Source organism: Alosa sapidissima, chromosome 20 (assembly GCF_018492685.1).
Source record: "Alosa sapidissima isolate fAloSap1 chromosome 20, fAloSap1.pri, whole genome shotgun sequence".
NCBI classification, from domain to species: domain Eukaryota; kingdom Metazoa; phylum Chordata; class Actinopteri; order Clupeiformes; family Clupeidae; genus Alosa; species Alosa sapidissima.
The window spans coordinates 10,538,933-10,563,293 of NC_055976.1; the positions used below are offsets into that span (position 1 = coordinate 10,538,933).

A 24,361-nucleotide genomic window follows, 5' to 3' on the forward strand; every position below is an offset into this window, starting at 1 on the left:
GCTCTGGGAGCTATGACGTGGTAATTATCCTAGCATTTAATTAAGTGCAGGTGGGGTACGCACGAGAAAGCCGCTGGGCCAAGCAACATGGCTTCCCCAAGTGGCCCCTGCAGTAAACAGATGCAGTGGGAAGTGGCCTGTGGCCGCTGATCTGCAGGGGATTCTTCACTCTGGGAGAAGCCAGCGACCGACCAGACCAGACCAGCCATCTTTAAGGCCCACACATCACTTCTAAGAGACAGACTGTTTGAAATGGGGGAAAGGCCAAATGTTGATGTGTATGTGTAAGAACCTGCAGCCACAAAACCCAAAACCTTCTACTGCATACAAGCATCAATTGCAAATCCATTGCATACACTGCACAAGCATCTATTGCGTCATGCTCTGTTGTGGCAATATTATTAATCACTAATATTAGCACTCCCACTGTTAATACAAATCACCGTAACTTAAGCTATGACTTTAAAAGGGTCCTCCGCATCCTCCAACAAGCCCCATGATTCATGAGCCATTGTGTTCCTGTCACAGCCTCCTCCTGACATGTGGCTGACTCATGGAGCATGTTCATGCTGTGACCTCATGGCTCACTTATGGTGCCAAGAGCTGTGTGAAGGTGATACTTCTTTCCAGTGACATGATGCCTCTGTCACTATCAACACAAATCTTGATTACATTTAAACTCTCATTAGCATTGGTCAAATTGTGTGAACATCAATAATAATAATAATAATAATAATAATAATAATAATGATGATAACATAATCTCTTTTTTTTCCATTTTAATCAATAAGCTGGTCATAAATTATAGCACATAAAATATGTTCTGTTTTTCTCTTTTTTTTTTAGTCCCCCTCCCCGCATTTCCCATTCCAAGAGTTACAAAGTGGGTAGCAACTTGTGATGGTTGGTGTCTGACTGTCTCTGAAAACAACAGAAAACAAAACATGGAGCCGTTGACGGGGGACAGTACTGCAGCTGGCGAGACCAACACACATGGTTCTAGGATGAAGCAGAGGAGGGGAGGAGGAAGAGGAGGCCTGGTGGGGGTTACAGGATGGATGGGTCGTTTTTTTTTTTTTTGTTTTTTTGTTCCCCGAAAGCAATCTGTGACAATTTGCTACAACTCCAAAAAAAAAAAAAACATCCTCGTGGGAGAGTGTGCTTGTGCCCAAAAAAAACGTCTGTGTGTGTCTGTCCCAAAAACAAACAAACAAAGAAACAAACTATCAAAATAACAAAAATCAAATAAGTTAGAAAGTGTTGAAATAATGTGAACATCTCACGGTGAGGTGACGGTGTAGTAGAAAGAAAAGCAAAAGTAGGTGGGAGAGGTGTTAGAACTAGGAGACGAGGGGCTAGAACTAGGAGACGAGGGGCTAGAACTAGGAGACGAGGAGTTAGAGCTAGGAGACGAGGGGCTGACTAGGAGCTGCACGGGAGTGTTTAAAAGATGAAGGGGGCGCAAGGGGGGGTTAGGAAATCTTTCCTTCCTCAAAGTCACGTCCTGGTGGGAAGGAAGGGGGGGGGGGGGGGGGGTGATTAGGTAAGGGGATGTTTCCTTTGGAATGGAGAACAGGGGCAGGTGTGTGGGGAGACAGAAGAAGTGGGCGAAGGAAACATGATGATGGTGGTGGTGGTGGTGGTTGGGGGGATGGAGGAGGGGGGCGTGCCAGGGTGAGGTCCAGTGAGCTGTCCCAGAGCTCTGCTTAGTCTGCTCCACCTCCATCTTCACCTCCATCTTTGCTTGTACCGTTTCCATCTCCACTCACCACAAAAACATTAACAAGGGGAAAAACAAAGTCATTGGCAGGGTTTCTTTTTTCCTCTTCTCTTCTCTTCTCTTCTCTTCTCTTCTCTTCTTTCCACAAATGTCCTTCTTAGTGTCCTCCCCAGTTCTCCTGCCCCAACCTAACAATCTCCTAAACTAAAGTCCCCTTCAGGTGAGAAGGGGCTTCCTGCTAAACATGTGCCTCGTCAACTAGGATTTCAAACGCTGGAGAGAAAGGGTGGGTGGGCTGGTGGGGTGGGGTAGGGTGGGGTGAGGGGTGGTCGGGGCAGGACAAGGGAGAGGAGGGGGCAGTTAGATCGGGTGAGTGTGCGTGGGTGGCCTCGGTCTCTGTGTCTCTGTGTCTGCTCCGCCTCTACTTGGTCATCTGCTGCTGGACGTGGAGCAGGAACTCGTAGTAAGAGAAGGCCGCCTCGGTGCGGTCCTCCACCAGGTGCTGGAAGAAGCTGGTCTTGGCTGAGGCTTCGTCCCTGAAAAGGAAATGCAAGGTGTGTGTTTACATGCATGGAATGCTGCAGGCCGCCTGACGAAGACAGAGTAACAGATGTCCAGGAGAGTTTATCTCTCTGTGGAAATGAGACCCTTGACATGCACATATGAAACGTGCATACTTTCATGTATAAACACATACAGGCTGTTGCACACACAAACAATGCCATTGTCAAAGACACAAGACACAGACACAGACACGGACAGGCGTTAAGATACTGGGAACGTACTTGACCACGTAGAGAGCTGGCTGGAAGCTCCGCGACTCCTGAAGCCAGTTCAGGAACGCGTTGGTCTGCTCCGATATCGGGTTCTCCAGCACAGGAATCTGCGTCTGAGCCACGAACGGAGAAACACAAACACAATCTGTACCGCACTCTTTTCTTTTCTCCGTTCGACGACTCTTTCTTTCTGCCTCTGTTTTTACAACCGTGTCTCCACATTATCTTGCCACGGTCCAAGGGGAGGAAACGTGTGGGTGTTGAATGTCAAATATCCCAAATATCCAACTACGGCGTCTGCCCACACAACCCACAGGCCTCCTCCGTGGCTGGGTGAAATATTATGTGGTTCAGGATGAGTAAGTCCACTCCAGCCACACACACACACACACACACACACACACACACACACGAGTATTACATTGGAGACTCCCATCCTTACCAAAACAAACATTGAATCTCCCCCAATGTGCTATAAAAGCCATCACACTAAATCCTTGTGGTAAAGATGCAATAACTGCACCAGAAGCTCTATGCTTTCTTATGTGTTAGAGTTGTGTTATGTTACGATATTTTAATACCAATGCTTTTATATCTTAGTAGGTGAGACAAGAGACTTTTCGTGAGACTGAGATCCCAGTATTAACACCCACAGAAGGCACTTGGGTGAGTGATGAGTGCTGAATGACTTACCATGTTAGGTGGAATAGACGCATGGTTAGGGCAGCCCAGCAAGTCTCGGATGAACATCTCATTGCAGCTCTTCCCCACCCAGAGGTAAAGCACCTGTGAGAGTAGCCAACAGGAGAGATTTGAAATACGCGTTTTGGCTTATGTGTGGGAACTTACAAAACTGGCAAACAATTCCTTCAGTGCCTACTGATCAAAATCAAGAGCCAATCATGCAGTATTACTTAATCATGCATTTGTTTTTTTTTACTTTTTGACTCATTTTTACAGTTCAAGAAGATTAGAATATAGAACACAACGTGATGAAGGTCTGAGACCGAAACGTTGTGTTCTATATTCTACTAAATATTTGCATGCAGAATGGACAATGTGCGGGATCTCTTCTAAAACCACTGATCTACGACCTATGGTCATCTCCGACGCACCTATCCCCAAAAAGAGGTGTACAAAAGCTTTGCCACTTTGAACAGTTCAAGAAGATCTTAGCTGTTGCTTAGCATATTCATTTCATCAGTTAAGGGACGGGGGGGGGGGGGGGGGGGTACTCACATTGCCACAGTCCATAAGGAACGCTCCATCCCTGGTGAGCTTCTCGGCTGTGAGGTGCAGCCGGGGAGGCTGAGGAATCACAGCGTCATTCAGATGCAGCGCCCCCTGCAGGTAGAGATGAGAAAAAAGGCGAGAGTGAGAAGGCCCGTTTCAAATAAAAACAGGTTGTGACTGTCTCAAGAGGAGGTGGGTGTGCTTCCACTACAGAGAGTGTTTGAGGACCACAGTCCAATAACACAACATGTCAACCACTCCTCATAGCAATAACCTCATCCCAAGCCTTGGAACAAAACACATTACCGCACAGAGCAACACTGTCTTATTATTATGCAACGTGTTATTATGCAAAATGTGGGCACTTAAAACACATTGTACTATTTTGGTTGCATGGAATCAATTCCCACAGCTTAAAATTTGGTGAGGCCTAATAGTAAAAGTATTCAAAATAGTTTTCACACAGTGAAGAAGCTCACATTTCACCTCCATTTAATAATTTTTTTTTGCACTTTCTGTTTTTAAACTGTTATCTGTGTATGGGAGACTCTAATCAGTGAATGTGGTATAACTAGGCCAACGGTTCCTCTTTTTGAGCACTTATTCTTAGTCACTTCCTTGACCACAGACACCTGCTGTTTTCCAGATGATGCCCATGGTAGAGTGAAAAACCACTATGTGCAAGGCTGTGCACTCTTTGCCAGGACATTTCAACTACAATAAGTTCAATATAGGGTTGGGCGATATACCGAATATACTCGATATATCGCAGTTTGCTGTACGTGAGATACATTAAACTGTTATATGGCAAATATCTAGCATTTCACCATCATAATTGTTTTAAGCAGCAGTACTTGCTTTGGCATTTTGGGTCCCCATCTCTCTCCATTCTCCCTTCCTCTCAGTTACAACGTGAACAACGCACATCACACACTCACCAACCAATTCTGAACAGTCTATTCAGAAGATAGCCTGGAGATTCCAGACCCAAATGGCCCAACTTGAGGGGCGGCACCAAGCATGCATTTGAAAATCTCACTGCACGCAATTGGATAACACTATACGACCAATGTTTACTGACCGATTCCGGACTTCGACGCGGATAACACTAAGACTGTCATCTGTTTAGTTTGCTTCTGGCCCGCCTATATCAGATAGACAGATGTGATTGGTTTCCCGCGATACAAGGGGCAAAAGTAACGTGCATCATTACTCATTGCCAGAGTCTCTCACTGAGCAAATTGATATTGGGCTCCAGCAAGAATTCTGGATTCCCAGGGTATTCAGAGGTGGGTGTGACGTCTAGGTGTAGACGAGAAGTAAACTTTCAGTTCAACAGTGGTGGTTGTCGTGCTAAATGTTCGTCTCTGCTTCCTCCATTTCGACTTTTAAATTAAACTTGAGATCTGCGCATTGAGGCAGATTAGACTACTGTCTATGAGTACATCTGACGACCTGTCTTAAAACGTAAACGCAACCGTGTCATTTATCAACCAGTAACCGAACGACGAATTAAGTAATGCACCACACCGTTACCTTACCTTCTATCCGATGTAAGCCATCATCATTCATATAGAGACATATCAGTAACAAATTGAACAAACTAAATTTATTAAATTTATTTTCTAAATGTATTTGGAAAATTAACTAAAGCCATGAAGCCATGCAAAAAGAGAAGCGATTTAACAGTTTATCCTGAAGAGTGGACAGGCAGAGGGGCCTTTCAATGGAGGCAGGGAAAAGATGATAAAGCCAAATAACGGGCCCTAATGAATCCTCTGCAAAGAGGCTAAAATAGATCAACTGATGTACCCTATTTAAGTGTGTTGAAATTTTTGCGTGCACACTTTCCCCTATAAGAAATATTTCATAGTAGGCTACTGGCAAGAGTTCAAAACTACTCTTACCCCCGCTTTTACATGTGAATAACCAGTACTGTTTTAATGCAGATCATTATTTGCAGGGATTGGAAAGGTATGATTTCGCCTAGCCTACTGCATCGTACTGGTATGATTTAAAACATCATAGGGTGAAAGTGAGAATTCAAGAATTAAAGAGTAAATTTCTAAATATACAGTAGAGATATATATTGTATATCGTGAAATAGACTAAATATATCGCAATATTATTTTTTAGCCATATCGGCCAGCCCTAGTTCAATAATTAGTATCTTAACATAAGCACTTTCCATGACTTTCCAGGAGTATGGGAACCCTTGAATTTATTAGTCAAAACTACAAACAGCCTCCAGTACTCTAGAACTACATGGGAACCCTTGAGGCCAAACGGTTTGCTGTTCATCAAATTAAGTAATTGCACGCACACACTTAACATATCTATCTATATATGACAAGAAAAAACGTGTTCATATGAGAAGTCACATATGGAATCCAATGGAGTAATCACATATGTACTTTCAATCACACAACAACGCATTTGACTATATGAAAATGTAAAAGTATAGATGTGAGGTGTGTTGGGGAGGCCTGGGGGCCCTCACCTGTTCAGACAGGCCGTCTATGCGGTACAGGTCGGGGTGCACCAGGCGCATGACGTGCCTCAGCGGCTGGCTCTTGAACTCACACATGTTGAAGACGCGGTCGTCCAGACGCGTGCTGGTCCCAGTGCGCAGGGCTTTCTGCATGAGGCACGAGACGGAGGGCAGACAAGGCAGTAGTATACGTGTAAGTGTGAAGCAAACAACTCTTCGTCTGTCTCTGTCTTTGTCTCTGTCTGTCTTTGTCTCTGTCTGATTGTGTATTCTTTACATGATCTCCAGAGCCCTTCACACAATCCATTTCACAGTGGACATGTGTATGAATGGGGACCCAAGACATTGCAGTGCCGGCTACGACACTGTTTGGATGTGCAATGTTAATCATTAATGATATCAATGTCAACTCTCTCCAGGTTTTGCCCTTAACAAAATAGAGCATAGAGCAGCTTGGGGGGGGGGGGGGGGGGGGGGGCAGTTGCACGTGTTCTATTGGGAAGGCTATATTTATGGTCTCAATAGAAAAAGGAAAGGAAGTTCTAAATTCGCTATGGGCACTCAATAAGTATAACTTATAATAATATATAAGTATTATATTATATTTTATTATATTATATAAGTATAATAAAAAGGAGCGAATTAAAGAGGAATGGCTACAGGCAACTAGGAGTATAGCATTCCATCTGAATACCTCAACACACTCATAGAGATTCCTCCCAGCTAAAAACTGGTCAGACAGGTAGAACTAATATACAGTTGGGAAATGCAGGCAAAACTCAATGTGATTACACAATTCAAGTATAATCACACACACACACACACACACACCTCAAGACTGACTAAGTGTTTGTGATGTGATGTGTTGTGGTGCTGTCTGTCTGGAGGAGTGTGTAGGTGAGCAAGAGTGCCCCCACCTGTTTGAGCAGCGCCAGCACGTAGAGGGGGAAGAGCTGCAGGGAGGCGGGGGCAATGAGGCCGGCCGGCTGCAGGTTGGAGCCGTTGGCGCGGTACGCCGCCAGGGAGTCTACCACTGAGTTCACCAGCGCGTCCCGTGCGTCCGTCAGGCTTGACGAGATCGAGCGGTCAATAGCTGCTCGGAGACACATACACAAACAAACACACACACACACACACACACACACACACAATCATTTAGGGCAAGATTGTTATTTGAGTTTAGCAAATGATTTACCATAATCCCAAAGCAGCTCCTCAAACACAGCTCCAAAGAGTCATCACACAGGCAAGCCAATGCAGACATAGGAGACTGCACTGTGATTGGTCACTGTTACGAGGCGGTCCTGGCTCAAGCTCTTCGTTGTCTAGGGTATGTTCAATTAAACTAAAAAGCCTACCGCAACTCGCAACCAACAGAAACAAACACAGAAAGACCTGAGAACCACCCTCCACGCTAGCCCTACGTGTGGTGCACAAACTTGGAAGTAGGTCCTAACTGTGGTGTGTGTGTGTGTGTGCATGTCAACTTGGCAGGAGAATCAGAGAGCGGTCACCTACCTGTGGCATCCTCGCGCTCCCGGCCCGGTACTCCGATACTTGTAGCCCTATGGCCAGCCCAAGTGATGGTTCTCGTACACGTTCAAGTTTTTATTATAATTTGATGGTGCTTTTTCCAAAACCAAAATATAGTCCACAAATGGCGGCAACGTGCGGGGACAAAACAGGCCAATTTACCAATTAAATTTACCGTTACAGTTCAATTTACCAATTAGCCACAGGTAGTGACATCACTGAAACCCTGCCTGTAAGTCAGTGCTTGCCCTACAATGTGACCCTAACCTATCGTAACAGTCACTGATTCTTCTATTAAGTGATTGAGGATGCACAGTAACAGATGACAGGCTGAATCTCAATGTCTTCCCTTACACGCTCACACACTTTGATGCGCGTTCCCGGCAACTTCATAAGGGCTTAGGGCATACCTATCAACACTCCCGTTTTTTTCTCGAGTTTCTCCCGTATTTCAAGTTCATCACCCGGCACCCTCCTGTTTAGTTATTTCTCCCGGAAAACTCCCGTAATTTGCATGGCCAACAAACTTCATTTTAAAATCATTGATCCATTCATTTTTTTCTGTTAGTCTGACATCTCCCAGGTTGCCAGATTGTGTATAAAATACACCCTACACATACACGATTACTTACTTTAAATTTCAACCATTTTGTCATAGACAACCCAAAACCTACTCCAGAACTAGCTGTTGTCAAATTGTAGGGAATTTAATTGATTAACACATCACATAAACTGTTATTGATACACAACAGGCAACTTCGTGTCCTCGGAACCAAATCTGACAGCAAGCATCTTTGGAGTTTGGAAGTAGGCTACAGGCAGGCAGGTGGATACATAACTGGCATGCGTAGGTTTTCGGTACGGTAAAAGCAACGACCGAAATGCAGTGTTGAGACACGTGTATGAAACATGTTAAATATGCAAATACTGATCCGGTACAAACACTAACCCCCCCCCCCCCCCCCCCCGAAAAAAAAAAACTCCCGTTTTTGGAAAGCTAAATGTTGACAGGTATGGCTTAGGGCTGTCCCACAGAGAAACTGTGAAGTGCTTGAGGGCTCGCTTGCACCCTTTCTGTGCTCTTTTCATCAGTCGGCATCCACGGACACTTTACTCAAGGGAATTGCCTACAATTCATAGCGTTGAGACGTGAAATACAGGGTCAGCCAAAGGGAGGCTGGAAGCTTGAAAAAACCTCAGTAAACAACTGCCATAAAACATAAGTACGTAAACGTATTTGCAACATGTTTTTTGTGTTGTCAATTTTATACTGGCCCATTCCATTCCTGTTATTAGCGGTTTGAACCCTTACACCGTCGCAAACTTGACCACTTACGATGGATGTCAGTGTGTGAGGTTTCAGGGCTTAGACCTTGGGGGGGGGGGGGGATTCAGCCATAGTGTTCTGGGCATGTCCAGTTCACACACACATGCACACAGAGCTGCCTGTTTGTTTTTACACTCACCCATGTTAGCCAGTAAGCATGTGATGGCCTGAACGTCCGCCCCCGCAAACACATCGCTCAGCTGGCTGACCACTGGCAGACAGAGCGTGTGCACTCTGATCCGTCTTTTCCCTGAAACAAGTGTGGCACAGAAACGCACACACACACACACACACACACACACACACACACTCTCTCTCTTAATTTCTTCATATCTACCATGTTACAGTGTTCATTACATAACTTAGGCCAGCAGGTGGCAGCACAGCTCCTCAGAGCTCCTCTCCTCCTCACCTTTACTGGACGTGTATAGCAGCGCCGCCTGGAAGCAGGCCAGCGATGTGTCCGCCAGGCTCTCCTCGATGGACATCTGCACGGCGAAGCCCGAGTCCGGGTTCACATTAGCCAGGGACAGCAGGTCGGTGGAGCGCACAAAGAAGTTGCCGTGAAACGTGTGGATGGACAGCCCTGTCAGCCAGCAGGAGAAGAACAAATGTCTCAAGACGGCCAATACCAACAACGGTGTGCATTTACGTCAAGCTGAGAAGCAGCGCAAAACATTTTCATCATTTTATAAAAGGAATGCATATCAGAGTACTGTGCAATTTAGTCGAGTAGATTGATGACAAAGTAATTGCCATGACACAGCAAATCTTCCCAAATAAATACATGATTTGAACATATTGAGAACACATTTCGCAATACTGAAATCTGCATGACTACAGCATGCCCTATATGTCTTAGTGGGCTATAAATATCCGTATGTGTACATTCTGCATCTCTGGTGGCTGGGCACGGTGTTAGGTTAGTTATGGATACCAATGATGGTCTTGGGTGGGCTCACCTTTAGTGCAGCGTATCCTCATGACTGCCTCGAAGCCAATCTTCCTGGTGAGGTAGCGATCCAGATCTTTCCGGAACTTGTCCCGCTGGGCTACGTTGTGCATGTGATGGAATGTGGGGTAGTAGAAGATGCTGCCGGCGGAATACTTGGACACACAAGCTACAGACACAACAAAAGGAAAGCAAAGAACACTTGGTTAATTCCCGTCATAGTTAATAGTCCCTCCCGTGCAACGGAAACGGTCATGATTGCGCATCTCGTTGTGATTGGCTGGAACACAGTTTGTTATGTTTCATGGTCCAGGCTGGACCAGGCTGTTTTTGTTGCAGTTTTGGGAGCCTGGGCTGTCCACAGGGACTGTGTTTTTGTTTTGTTTTACAGTGTATTCAGGGGACAGGCAGCTAGCACATCACGAGGAGATGTTTGCTGTATGTGACAAAAAAATGTTCTAGCTCAGAAACCGTGTAACAAGACTTAGAGAACCTTTAATACTGTGTGTGTGAGTAAGTACGAGTGTACAAATACGGATGTCTGTGAGTGTGAGTGTGGGTGAGTGTATATGGGTATGTGTTTCTGATATGAAAACAAAGAAAAAATGAAAGGTGGGTGTGTCCTTGAGGTCGCTTTGACCCGAGTGTGGGAGCGGGTAAAGCAGGTTGGCACTATCTACAGTAGGCAGTGGTGGGAGAGGTACCTAATGTTGCCAGGTCGGAATACTGAGAGCTGAGCTGGAAGAGGTCCACAGCTATCTGCTGCCCAGAGCAGTCCAGGGCAAGCTTCTTGTAGAAGTCAGTGGCTGGTCCCAGGTGCGGAACCCCCTACAACACACACACAAACACACACACATATATATAAGTGACATGACAGAATTTCTCTGGCTCATATGAATGTGTAGGAGCACCACACCAAAGGCTTTTCACTGATACTATAAGTGTGTGCATAAATGTGATTGCGACAATCTCAGACACCTTTCAAGTCTTGGCCAGCCAAATTTGGTGACACTCACACACACATGTGCAGTAGCCAAAGCAGCAGCAGCAGCACCAGTAGTAGTGGTAGAAGTAGAGCGTTGCCTTACCTTGGTGCTGGACCTCTGGTTGGGGTCCTCTCTGGACTGCAGCTTGCCGGCCCCCAGGGTGGGCAGCTGGGTCTGGAACACAGACACGCGGCCGCCCGTAGGGGACATGAGCTTGTAGGCAGCCTGCAGCGCTGGGCCCAAGGCACTGTGGGTCTCCCGCGTTTCAGCGAACATGCTGGGGAGGGCAGTCAGCAGGTCCTTCACCAGCTAGGACACAGCAGAGGACACACACACACACACTGCACTGATTAGTACACTCAAACACAACCGTGAACCACAATAGAGACAGCTGAGTATACAGTACATTATATACAATTAAATGTTTCTCTGTATATATATATATAAATAAAAGTCCCTCCGGTGCAGTACAGTACATTATTTGAATGATGGTGGCAATATGAGGAACTCAATGAGATAAACTTACTTCTTTACTATCCTTCAGATTGACCAGTAGATTGTCAGGGGTCGGAATGAAAACATCTACAAAACAAAACAAAAACCAAAAAGTGAATAGGTCAAGACCTGCCATTTATATCTTATGGCACAACAACTACATTACAAACAACACTATGACTCATCAAAAATAAACAGAAGATGAGGAACAGGGACAACAAACAAAAAACATTCCCAGTTTTAGTGACGCACCATCAATATCGGAGACCACCAGCATTTGAGGCTGGGAAAGTCCCTCCTGCAAGTCGTAGAAGTGAATGGTGCTGTCAAATGTCAAGAAGCCCACTCGTGTGCGCGTATCCCCTGGCAACCTAGAACATGTTAGGCATAAGGAAATTAAGTTAAGGTAAGCTTAATTAATTTTCATGTTCCGTAGTCATCCAATTTTCATGTTCCGTAGTCATCTTATGACACAACAAACAACAGCTCTTCGGGTGCATTCACGACTAGACCATTTGGTTCGTACCCAAGTTCGTATGGACCGATGGTTTGGTTAATTTTGGTAATGTGAACGCAGACTACCGAACCCGTCTACAGACCTGGGTCCATTAGAAAACAGTGGTCTGGGCTACGGTTTGTTCCAAAACCAGGAAATAAACTGCCCTTTTTGCGACGTTGCCAAGCCATATTGGTAAATAGAAGCTAGAGTTTATGACATAAATGGACCCAGGTCTGCAAACAAAAATGTAATGAGACCAGCTGGGTCAGGGCTAGGGGGGAGTTATCGCACTCGTTAAACGGAAGGCAACCTTAGTTTTCATGAATAGAACACACTTGTGTGCACTGCAAATAGGGGGCGGCACTGGTTGTGGTTCCGGCACATCCCAGATATTGGAGTGGGAGCACTCACTTGTCCAGGTTGTCTAGTAGGGACTGACAGAAGACATTCAGGTAGCCTCCCTCCACCGCGTTATGAGACACGTCCAGCACAAACAGGTAGGCCGCTGGTTGAGGCGGCCGCAACTAGATAGAGGGAGGAAAAGGAATGAGAAAAGCGACAGAGTAAGAAATGAAACCTGTGAAAAGAAAAATGAATGACGGTGGAGGTGAGGAGAGAAGAAAGGGTCTCTGCCCTCAACGTGACTCTTATCCAATTAAGCACAGAGATGTGGCCTACGTCTTCCACCATTAAAACACTCATTAGTGAGTAGACCTCATTTACCCTGCAGGCTGCTACCTGAGAGAAATTTCTTATCAGTCAATCTGATGCTGATATATTTTTTCTATTGCAACGATCTGTTCATTAAACTCCGTTATCATTTCATCACCGTAAAGGAACACAAGTAGAACTTTTTGATTAATAAAACAAAAAAAAATTGATGACCAAAAAGGATGGTGTATGATAACATGTGGTGAAAGATGAGGTGACAGAGTGCTGATGAGAAACCTTTAATGACCGACTGACTGTATTGTTTAATTGGTACTGACCCTTCCAGCGAGCCAGACTCATAGAGGACTCACCATGTAATCCGAGGAGGCGATAAACTCGACGGTGGAGTTGAGGATCTCCGGCCTTTTGTGCGGCTCGCCGTACGAGCGGGTCACTGGGTTGTACATGAACTCATCCGGAACTGGAAGAAATGAGCAATCTATTCGTCACGCTTCTCTGCTTCAGGATTAAAGGGCTTAGGCCAAGTTAGAGATTAAACAGCGTTTTGGTGGCAAATCACTAGTGTGGCGATTCACTGAAAATGCATCTACTACAGCGGTGACTAATATCTCCACATGTTTTGTACAACCGATTTGTACAACAAAGGCTTCCGTTAACTACAATGACATAGCACCTGCTATTCACATAAATACAAGTACACACACTAAAATAAATCACAGGAAAGCAGACTGTTCTTACTTTAAATCATTATTTTAATTACATTTAAAACATTTTAAATAGAAAGACTACCAACAAGATGACCAATGTATGTATCAGTTCTCTAATTCCATTACCCTGACTTCCCTCACACCCATTTCACACTCCAGATGAATCAGCGCCTTGCCTCCCGCAACCAGGATATGACCACCTCTTGCTTGGTACCTTGCTCACCTTCCAGAACCCTAACTACCACCAGTCAAAACACAAACAGCAAGCGCCAACACCCAGCTCAGCACCAAGAGAACACAAAGAGCTGTGAACCGTCTAAGGCTCTCTAAAATGGTGCCGCAGGCAAAGTGTTTATTGACGTATAGACGTATAGTCTCTCCCCTGTTTGTTCAGGACACCGCTAAAGCCAGAGCTAAAAAAACTGTCAAAAGTCTGTCTTAGAGGAAGAGATGTTTAGATCGACGTACCATCATTCACCCGGTAGCACAGGTTGCATTTCCACCGCCGTTGGTCCAGGAAGGAGACGAAAGGATTGATGTAGGTCCGGCACGAACGGCAGCGCACTATGGTGTTGGAGGTGATAACTGGTAGCTGCTGCCAAGAAGCAGAGGGCAGGCTTCAAAACATTGGACACTAGTGATGGTCCACAAGAGTGGAGCAGAGAATTTAGGTGACCGAGGGCTAGTTAGTTATATATGGATTAAAAATATCTATATTTTCAACAGAGATCTTCACTTGAGTTCTGTCTTAGTCAAGCACTAAACTTAATCAATGGAAAACCAGCCCCGAGTCTCAATGTTTGCCTCCACTGAGAAAGGGGTAGGCTGGGTGAACTAACCATGATCTGCCGGCGATTTCTTTTTCGCCCTGCAGCTCAGGCTGGAAACCTGTACATCTTTTTCTGAACCCTGTGCATCTTTTTCTGCTGCTTCCGTTACAATTTCACAAGCTGGCTTATCCACCTGGCGCGCTATTGGCAGGTTTAAAATAATGACGATAGCGGGAGAGCCTGGAGTTCACGCCGCTCTGCAAACGTCACCCGGTTCGTTGGTCAGATTGGTGAATGACTATCCAATTACGTACAGAGTCATTTGAACTATACCTGTTGATCACACCTCTTATGCAGTAGAAAATACATAGCGGACTCCCCAGACCAATGTTCAATCTTAAAAGATTGAGCTTGGTCTGGTGAAAGACAGACTAAGAAAGGGGGAGATCACTACACAGGCTAAACATTTTCATTTTTCTTGCCATCCAATTAGCCATGTTGCCAAATCAGAGCAACAAAAATGTATGTGACAGCAGAGACTTTCTAATGAGGAGACATGTTAATACATTGTGGCAATCATGTGGTTATGTTGTGAATACATCATGCCAATCACAGGGCTTAAATCAATAAAAATGTCTGTGCCTGAAGATATGAGTATTTATGACGACGCCATACTGTAGTCTCATTGCCTATTTTCAAATCTTATGCATAACAGCTGAATTCAGGCACGGTGCTTGAACACTTTAAGTCCTGCAATCATGTGTTGTGATCTCGCAGCTCGAGCGAGGTTTGTGTGTCGTGATTTGTGAAGCCTTGCGCACGCACAGTTCTGCCCGAAATAGATGCCCGATAAGTGCCCAAAAAGCGTTACAATATGGCGGCCAAGTGGAGGGACTTGCCTAAAAGGACTTTGGTGACCATAATAATGTTAACACAATACACAAGATCATTCATTAACATCATGGTAAAGCTACCTCTGGGCCACAGTTATTCTATAGAGCCACATCATTAAAAGTGATCTCGCAAACTGACACTAAAGCTAGCTGTGGCCCCCCGCTGTTGTATAAAGTAATGGGATTGAAAGGGAACGATAACTCACAGAACTCACACTCAAGTCTCTGAAGGGGTGCAGCAGGAGGCCCAGTGGGAGCCGGGCTTTGTTCAGCAGGGCCTGGGTCTGGGGGATGTTGGTGAGCGTGCACCTGAACGTGCTGAGAGATGGAGAGACAGAGAGAGACGAAGAGAGACAGAGAGAGAGACAGAGAGAAAGACAGAGAGAGAGAGAGAGAGAGAGAGAGACAGAGAGAGAGAGAGACAGAGAGAGAGACAGGGGGGGAGAAATGGAGAGAGAGAGAGAAAGGATAAATGGAAACCTTAAAATATGTAGCCTGAGGCTAATTCTGACGGCTGTATTTCTGCTTGGTCAGTGAAATGTACTGAGATGGGTGCCAGGTGCTATGAATTAATGATCAGACCAGGACTATTTTTCTCTGAAAGCCAAGGCTGTGTTTGTGTTTGTGTGTGTGTGTGTGTGTGTGTGTGTGTGAGGAAAAGTACCAGATAAATAAAATATATTGACACCTCGGGGGGGGTGTGCATTTCAGTGATTTCATAAAATTCTTCTATAATTACCAGGTGTGCATTTTATCACTTTTAATAATGCGTGTTACAACAAGAGCGTAGAATGGTGACAAGTTGTTTCATAGTAATGACTAGTTGTGTACGTCATTGTGACTAGTTAAATATGTATGAGTGGTTCGATGGGAGTGTTAGATACACTGTGCTCTTAGGTATGCAGATTCAAGTTTAAATACAAATAAGAAAACACACACATAGAGAAGCAAACACACACACACACACACACAACACATACTTGAACCCAGATGTAAACAGACACACAAACATACAGTGGTTTTGGGCATCTGGCCTTACTCAGGGTGGCAGTTGACATTCTTGAGGTCGGCGCTGAGGTTGGGTTCGGGCGGGGCGGTGGGGGTGGGGGGAAGGATGTTGCGTTCCTGCAGCAGGTTGACGGGCCGCAGGCTGTCCACAGTGAGCTCGGGCGCGCTCAGGCCGCCCAGGGCCGCCGACAGCTGGGACATGCTGGGGAAAGGCTGGGACACCCAGACACACCGATTACTTAGAGACGCGAGGACCACAAACCTCTACTGCAGGCTTCCAGAGTAGCCTACATTTATCATTGCAACACAGCAACAGGGTCGTGCGTACAATAGCCTCCTCAGATGGTAGTTTAAAGCAAGCTCTTAAAACTTCACTATTAGCCTTAGAGAAGAGAGACATATTACAGTCTCTTTGTTAGTTATTTTTTACAATTACTTGTATGAATAGAACATTATTATTTATATCATATACTGTTCATCCACATGACTTGGCCATAAAGGCACCATTGATTTTGGGACACAATAACATGCATTTAGAAGCTAGTTTAAAAAGTCAAATGATTTTACAATTTTTTGTCACAGTCAGTTCAGGCTCCTTGCTTTTCAAGGGGTTATGTCATGGGAGTTCACATACAAAAGGTAAACAAAACTTTGAATAGAGAACTAACATTTCATTTTAATGGCTAGTGCTTTACTGTTTAATATAAATTCCCTACAGACTATCTACCACCCATCTACCACCCTTAACTTTTGTCTATCCCTAAACACCCTTACCCTTACTAAATACCCTTACCAGCAACTTCACAGCACCCTACATATATGCTCTCACTCAGTATTCGTACTGTGGACATAGTGTGACAATACCGCCAATCAAGCAGTGTTGCTCAAACCATACTGGTTGAGAAAACTATCCAGTGAAAATTGTTTAACTCAAATCAGGAAACTAACTGTCGTTTCTGAAGTGATACATTTTCTGGAGAAAACCATGGCAACCTAGATATTGTTTTGCTGGCTTTTTCCCCCAAGACGCTAAACCAAACAGTGAAGACAGCAGAGATGAATTGGTTATGACTCATATCTGCACTGAGGTTCGGACCAGCAGAGATCTTGGTCTGGTTCCCCTCCTCACCTGTGACATGTCCTGGTACCCAGGCTGGTGGAAGCCTGAGGAGGGGGTGGGGTTTGACCTGGGAGCTGTCTGGATGTAGTTGGGCTGCATGGGCGGGTACGAGTAGCCAAAAGGAGCCTGCCGCGACGGATCCCCATGGGGTGGAATGGATGCTGGGTCTGAGAGAGAGAGAAAAAGAAAGAAAGGAAGAAAGAAAGAAAGAGAGATGTGAGCTTTAATAATTGCTTTGTGTATGCTGTTTTTGATACATACACTGTGTCGACATTTGAGTCCCTTCAATACATTGCATGGAACTTAAATGTGAACTTATATAAAAAATAAAAAAAACTGATTTGAAACAAAGGGAGAGTGGATGAGAGACTTGGAGAAGTGAAAGAGAAAAAGGGGGAACAGCACAGCGTGTGCTCAAATTATGCACCCGTTTGTTTATCAACTGCAATACAACAGCAAGATTTGTATCTTGCATTCCTGCATTTTGTCACCACAGTCTCTCCTGGGTTCATGTCAATAAAAAGAAATCCCCATAATCAATCAATCAATTTAGAGTGCAATATTATCCCCATGCATAAAATGTAATGAGAGAGCTGTTTCTAAAGAGAGAGAGCTGACATGATAGACACAGAAGAAAGCAGAGGGCCAACACCAGCTGGAGAGAGGAGAGATAAAGAGTGAGGTGAGGGCACCTGCGTAACTCCCACCCTCCAGGGACTCATAGCTGTTGGGCACAGGGGAGGCACTGCCAGTAGTGCTGGAGGAGCTGTCTGCACCTGAGAGAGAACACACACACACACACACACACACACACACACACGAGAACACACACACACACACACACACACACAGAAAGAGAGAGAGAGATATTAATCTCTCAACTCAAACCAACACACACACATTCAACCTATGCAACACATGCCTACAAACAACACACCCCTACATAAAAACACATTAAGGCACAATAGCACTGAAGTGAAGCACTGTGTTGAGATGCACATACAGACCAACTGACCACACTTACTAATCTCCATCCCAAACCATTATATTAATTGCACTCCACAGTACACTACAGAAACCTTCACACAGAAGACACTCTCTCACACAAACACACACTATTTACAATCAAACTACTATAAGTAACACGCTGAAACACAGGCTGCGGTTGTCGTAGCCCCTCGGGCGCCTTGCCCAAGCCACATTCAGCGTCCAGGATACTGCCACCTTCCATCGTCCACACAGCAGCCATGTCAGCACCCCCTCTCTCTAAAAATGACGAGGGACCAGAGAGGACAGCAATACAGACACCCTCGCCCCAATGCTGCGAGAGACCTGTGGAGCTCCTTAATCCAGTAATTGTGTGAGTGTGTGTGTGTGTGTGTGTGTAGACAGTAAGCAAAGAGGTGGGACGACTAGGTCGTTAGTGTAGCCAGCAGAAGGTTCGAGAAAGTGCGGCGGAGGGAGCGAGTGACAAACACATCAGGGAGATGAAGACGAAGAAGACGAGTGCTCATTGGCTGAGCCCCAGTTATCCCTGGCTAAACCTATCACCTTAGTGGATTAACTGCCCTGCTCGGAGAATGGAGGGGGGGGGGTCGGACAGTGGAGGTGTAAAAAAACAAAACAAAAAAACAGTGCATGTAGTAATTAAACAGCCAGTGGTGCTGGAGGCTTAATGGAGTGTGAAGGAAACCAAAACCAAACACTTTTCTTATGACAATTAAACTAGGGTGAATGTGAGCAGGGCAGCATGACCGTGTGGAAGCTATTCCCGCTGGGAGTCGCTTGATGAGTTCAGAACAAGAGCTTCATTAGAGACGGGCTAAATTTAAAACACCCCAGTGAGGACCCACTGTCCCAGGGGGGGCTGCAATAACACTTCACCCCCCACCCTCCGTCCCAGCAAACACCCCCCCCCCCCCCCCCCCCCACACACACACTATGTCACTGGATGGAAAAAGAGCTGGAATGAATGGCCCACCCACATGAACCGTACATTAATACGTTTCTGTGTCGGCCACTGGGGTCGAAAGGTTGTGGGATTTTTCACGAGCCAAGTTCAACTAGGGAAAAACAGCTGGATCCAATGTAAGGGTGAAACAGCGGTGGAAAGTGGAGCTGTTTTAGAGTGACTCATGAAATGAGTTGTGGGAAACCACTAGTTTCTTCTTTTCCCTCCTGGTTCTTTGTGAAGATTCCTTCCATTCTTGAGCTCTTTGTTGTCTTGGGACACCCAATTCCACAAACCCTCCCACACAAGAAATCCCAACACTATGACGAACAAAAATCTACCAGAGCAGTCGGCTTGGCGCGGCGAAGAAGCAGTGAAAAATGAGCGGTAAACTTCCTGAGGCCACTGTAAATGGGCGTGACCCAGACATGTGACAGACAGCATGAAGGCGGGAACATGAAGGGGTGAGATGATAACATGAGCGGAGGCAGGGCGGCAAGCAAACAAGCCAATGTGAATGAAGGGGTGGCGGCAATAGGATACAATCATAACAATGAGTTGGTGTGGAACAGAGAACATGTCTATGCAGTGCGGTGAACATATGGTGGGTAAGTGAAGGGTCAGGGGAAAGATGGAGGAAGGAGGATGAGGCGGGGTGGTAGAGGGGGATCGGGATAACAAGCTGAAGCCGACCTGCTTCCTCATCCTCATCTTCGTCGTCTTCGTCCTCTGAGCTCGAAGAGGAGTGTCCAGCGGGTGTGGCGGATGCAACAGGGGCGGAGCTAACCCCGCTATTTGTAATATATCTGGACGGCAGGCCTGTGGGAAAGGAAGGGCACAAAAACAGATGAGATGTCATCGTAGAGTGAGGGGGGGGGGGGATAAAATGCAGGAGTGCTTGGTCAACATGGACGCAGGTGGGCCAGGAGGTTTATTCTCACACACACACAGGACGGCCACCTCATGGGTAATGGTTTTTCATGAGTTAGGCAAAGATTAAAGGTATCCCAAGAAAAAGTTCATAGAGAATATGAATGGTGCCAAGCCAAGCACACATCCAAGACCACTTATGAAAGTAGAACAAACTAAAGTGTACCTGCCATAATGGCAAGTAAGAGTATATTTTAAAATCTATAAGCGAGAGAGGAGTGAAAATATCTATCGTTTGTTACATGTAGAACATCTGGCGTGCACCTGTGTTATGAGCAGGTAAGCACACAAACACACTCTTTATATGATCTCTATATGACACTCAGTCATCAATGGACTCCCAATTTTCAAGGTTGAAGGTCTCAAGGATTTTTATTTGTCACATACATACATAGAGTTACTGTTATAAAACATGTAGTGAAATGGCATTTTAGAACTACATCAGTGGTAACATGCAGCATCCACATACACCTGTGAAAACATAATAATTACCTTCTTCTAATTTGTCCATTTGTGAAGAAATTGTGAAACAAATATGCTAAATTTAAAAGAACTCCGTGTATGTCCATTTTAAGCATAATTAAATTATATTTACCTGGCTGGTGGCCTGGTGAGGAGTGTACTGAGGTGGATGGGGTTCCTGAAAGCGTCCGGTCTCCGTCAGGGCCCTCTGTTTTGGGCGGTATCCCTCCATAGGAATAGGTCGTTTGACCATGGATGTTTTGGTCATAATGTTGCATTGTTTGAATTTGGACTGTCACAAAGAAAACCAGCAAAAAAAAGGAGGACTTTCCTTAGTGCACATCTAAGATTTGTTATAGTTTTTAAGATTGTGTAAGTGTCTCAGAATTTCGGTTTATGCCTCAGCCAGCTCATATGTTTCTGGTGGAGTGTCAGTAAACACTGCTGCGCTCCTGTGTTGGTCATCGGCTTCCTCACAAAATTGAAGGTGCCGCTACAACACGGCTGACGCTCCACCCAAAATAAATGATCTGGCAAGAGAGCCTTCCGTAAACCAATTTTGACAGCAATTTGTGACTTTTAGACACTGTGTTCACTACTGACATTGCCATGCTTCATTCATTCATTCACCAACCCTTCGGATACTTACGTGCATTTGTCTGTCCATTAACTGTTGCTGGTTGGCAATAATGAGCAGCTCCATACCCCGGGTGAGCAGGAATGGCTGATGTGGGGGGAGTAGGTCCGTTTCCCATGGGCATGGACTGTCCAGTAGCTGGGCTAGGGGGCACAGTTGCACTGGGGCCTGAAACAGGTCCAGGTCCCATGGGGGCCTGAGAAGATCGGAGTGTGCCGTACTGGCTACTTCCTGGAGCCGAGGGGTATGACACAATGGGGTACAGGGGAGCTCCATTGTTTGCTCCACTGGACACCGGCATTAGATTTGGTTGCTGCGACTGGGACACTGGGTATTGCTGTCCATAATAGGCGGAAGGCATAGTGTAGGGATGCTGGTAAGCTGCTGGATGCAGTGGCGCTCCGGTGGAGGCTGGGGTGTTGACCGTGTTGTAGGGCAGCGAAGGAGGCAGGGATCCCTGGGGAACCCCATATGATGAGGGGGCTGTGACTGCCCCAGCAGCAGGTGGCAAAGGGGGTTGGTGTTGGCTATAGTAATTACCGTAATCATTGTTCATAACTGGAATTTTGCCAGAGGCTGGTACACAATGTCCGGTACTTGAGGGGTAATGTTGAGGGGTAGCTCGATACGTTGAGGGGTATGATTGCGCAGGACCTACAAAAGAGTATTTTATGATTGAATACATCTGATGATAACCAACTGTTTCTCGAGCACTTTTGTTATTATCATTATTACTTGTCTTATTTCCATGTCTACACAATGCAAAACACCACAAAATGACATTAATGGGGAGTCTAATGGCTTTAGCCAGAGAGCTAAACAGTGGCTATATCTGCAATGTTAACTCAGTTTGTTAAACGTTGTTACTCCTGACACCCTGATTACACGAATAACTGAAATCTTTGCTGATACCATCTAAAACATGCGTGTTTTTTGTTCCACTCAAGAATAACGTTTTTTTTCCTCTGCTTTCATTCTCTTATCATAACGCAGTCATAATTACCGCTAGCTTACTTATCCTAGGGTACATAGCTAGCTAACAGTTAACTAGTAACTTCTATCCTAGATATCGAGCCTAACACTAACATTATGCTAACAGCGAAATATTATCCAGGTATTAAAAGGATGTGGAATTATGCATCACCTACCCAGACTAGCACTAATGGGTGTTTTAACAGCCATGACATTAGCCAGTCCTAGCTAGTGGGCACTGTCTAACGTTAAGGTTTACGTTAGCTTCTAGCAGTTTCAATTAGCTGCTAGCCATCATCATACACCTGTCACAACATTATCAGCTTTTCCCTTGGCGTCTTATGGACTTAACGTTAGAGCTCTTTTTAGGAAAACTGTCAGAAGATGAAGCTCGTATTTGTCTTCACAACTGTAATTTTGTGATAAGTCAACCTGGCTAGAGGACAGCTTCGTTGGTAAATGCAGCTAACGGTAACGTTAACGCACTGCACAGCAGCTCAGGGTGCTTAGCAACCTCCATAGCAAAGCATTGTAAATCTATTAGAAGCTACTGGCTCTTCGTTGATGCTAGCTGAGAATGGCAACGTATCTAGCACGACTATTCGCACAATTAAAGGATGACAGACTGAAATAATGCATTTAAACATTGTATGCCCTCGGTTGATTGGCCACCATAATGATAGATTTAGGTATGAAAATAACTGACAGCTATACCAGACACACATTGAGATACATTACTTTGAACAGCGAGGTGCATAGCTAGCATAGCAAACGTTAGCTAACGTTAGTTAGCTCACGTTCTCTCTATCCATCTCAACAAGCATTTAACAAGGCCTTAATCTCCACAACCAAGGGCCGTTTTACCGTTCTGATACGGAGGAGCCGATCCACCATTCTGGGTTGCGTTCAAACTGTAATTGACAGAAGTGTTCAAATTCGTGTGCCCCGGCGCCGACATCTCTCTGCCAAGTAAGTTCTATGTCGATGAAATATGCATACGGGTAACGTTATGACAGGGAAAGGAGAGTTGTCACCACTGATGCCTCCTAACCTAGCTATCAGGTTAGCTTCAGAGCTGACTGTGATTAAGGCTGAGGCAGAGACCACCAACTTGCTATGCTAGCTAGCTCAGTTGATCTCATTTTGCTCTTCAAAATAAAAGACTACAATGGAATCTAGGCTTATGCATGAGATTCAAACAGATCACTGCTAAAATGCTATATAGATTTGGATAGGCCAGCATATAGGCCTATGGTAGCCTAGTAATAATTTACTAAAATTACCAACTGTGACAATGTATTATGACCAGCCAATATTAGGCTATTAGAGAGAGGTTACGCGTGAAACACATGTCCACAGGTGTAGGCCTGCCAGCCAAGATGCACATTGGATCCTCCAGAGTAGGCCCATGATGGGCAGTATTTCTAATACATGTATTTAAAATAATGTATTTCAAATACAAAATACTATTTTGTAATTTGTATTTTATTGAGATGATGAAAATGCCTTCGTATTTTGTATCAAAATACTTCAGTGTTGTGTATTTTTGTATTTTCAAAATACTGTAAAATACTTTCTATGAAACACTGTGATGAAATCTATCTAACTATCTATAAAGCACGAAATCTTTGTCTCTGTCTGTGGCACCCACGCATGATCAAGCCCCTGTGATACCGTTCCAAAGGAAGGACTTGCCATCCTTGGAACAGTATCCACCAAAAACCTTGTTGTTCAATAACATCATTCCGTCTTCTGCTCCAGTAGAGCGTTTATTTTCCTTTGCTGGACTGAATACTTTTGGGCGGCCGTGGCCCACTGGTTAGCACTCTGGACTTGTAACCGGAGGGTTGCTGGTTCGAGCCCCGACCAGTGGGCCGCGGCTGAAGTGCCCTTGAGCAAGGCACCTAACCCCTCACTGCTCCCCGAGCACCGCCGTTGTAGCAGGCAGCTCACTGCACCAGGATTAGTGTGTGCTTCACCTCACTGTGTGTTCACTGTGTGCTGTTTGTGTTTCACTAATTCACCGATTGGGTTAAATGCAGAGACCAAATTTCCCTCACGGGATCAAAAAAGTATATATACTTATACTATATATATGCAACACTGTTTAAGAAGTTAGTTGTGCTTTAAGGCATCGACTGAGGAGACACCATTACACTTTGCCTTTGCTCAAACAAGGACAGCACAAGGACTTGAGTCAAAGTCCTTTTAGGCAAGTCCCTCCACT

At 45.2% G+C, this 24,361-nt stretch overlaps 1 protein-coding gene across 6 annotated transcripts; it reads right to left on the reverse strand.

Annotated features, from left to right (window-relative positions):
• Positions 1–1,345: 1,345 nt before the first annotated feature.
• On the reverse strand, positions 1,346–23,324 carry sec24b (SEC24 homolog B, COPII coat complex component). 6 transcript variants are annotated; one of them, XM_042074657.1, is made up of 24 exons: positions 22,999–23,324; positions 21,175–21,816; positions 20,659–20,817; positions 19,827–19,952; positions 17,875–17,958; positions 17,192–17,349; positions 16,094–16,275; positions 15,270–15,372; positions 13,860–13,983; positions 13,035–13,144; positions 12,424–12,536; positions 11,766–11,884; positions 11,545–11,600; positions 11,121–11,327; positions 10,737–10,860; positions 10,043–10,201; positions 9,493–9,666; positions 9,220–9,330; positions 7,138–7,313; positions 6,230–6,367; positions 3,736–3,840; positions 3,190–3,282; positions 2,506–2,609; positions 1,346–2,256 (listed from the first exon to the last, which is right to left on the reverse strand). In XM_042074657.1, the coding sequence occupies exons 1-24, from the start codon at positions 23,090–23,092 to the stop codon at positions 2,142–2,144; spliced, it is 3,576 nt and encodes a 1,191-aa protein (XP_041930591.1). In that variant the 5' UTR covers positions 23,093–23,324; the 3' UTR covers positions 1,346–2,141. The 6 variants fall into 6 exon arrangements, with proteins under 6 accessions (XP_041930591.1, XP_041930589.1, XP_041930590.1 ...); XM_042074655.1 differs by having other exon boundaries at positions 15,261–15,372; XM_042074656.1 differs by having other exon boundaries at positions 13,860–13,986; positions 22,999–23,323.
• Positions 23,325–24,361: the final 1,037 nt, after the last annotated feature.

Bases quoted from the DNA above. Each gene is read 5' to 3' on its own strand.
- sec24b (XM_042074654.1), bottom strand. From the start codon at position 23,092: ATGTCGGCGCCGGGGCACACGAATTTGAACACTTCTGTCAATTACAGT. The intron at 12,537-13,034 runs GTGAGTCCTCTA...CCCTCTATCTAG, and splicing joins TCGCCTCCTCGGATTACATG to TTGCGGCCGCCTCAACCAGC. The intron at 2,257-2,505 runs GTACGTTCCCAG...TTTCCTTTTCAG, and splicing joins CCAGCTCTCTACGTGGTCAA to GGACGAAGCCTCAGCCAAGA.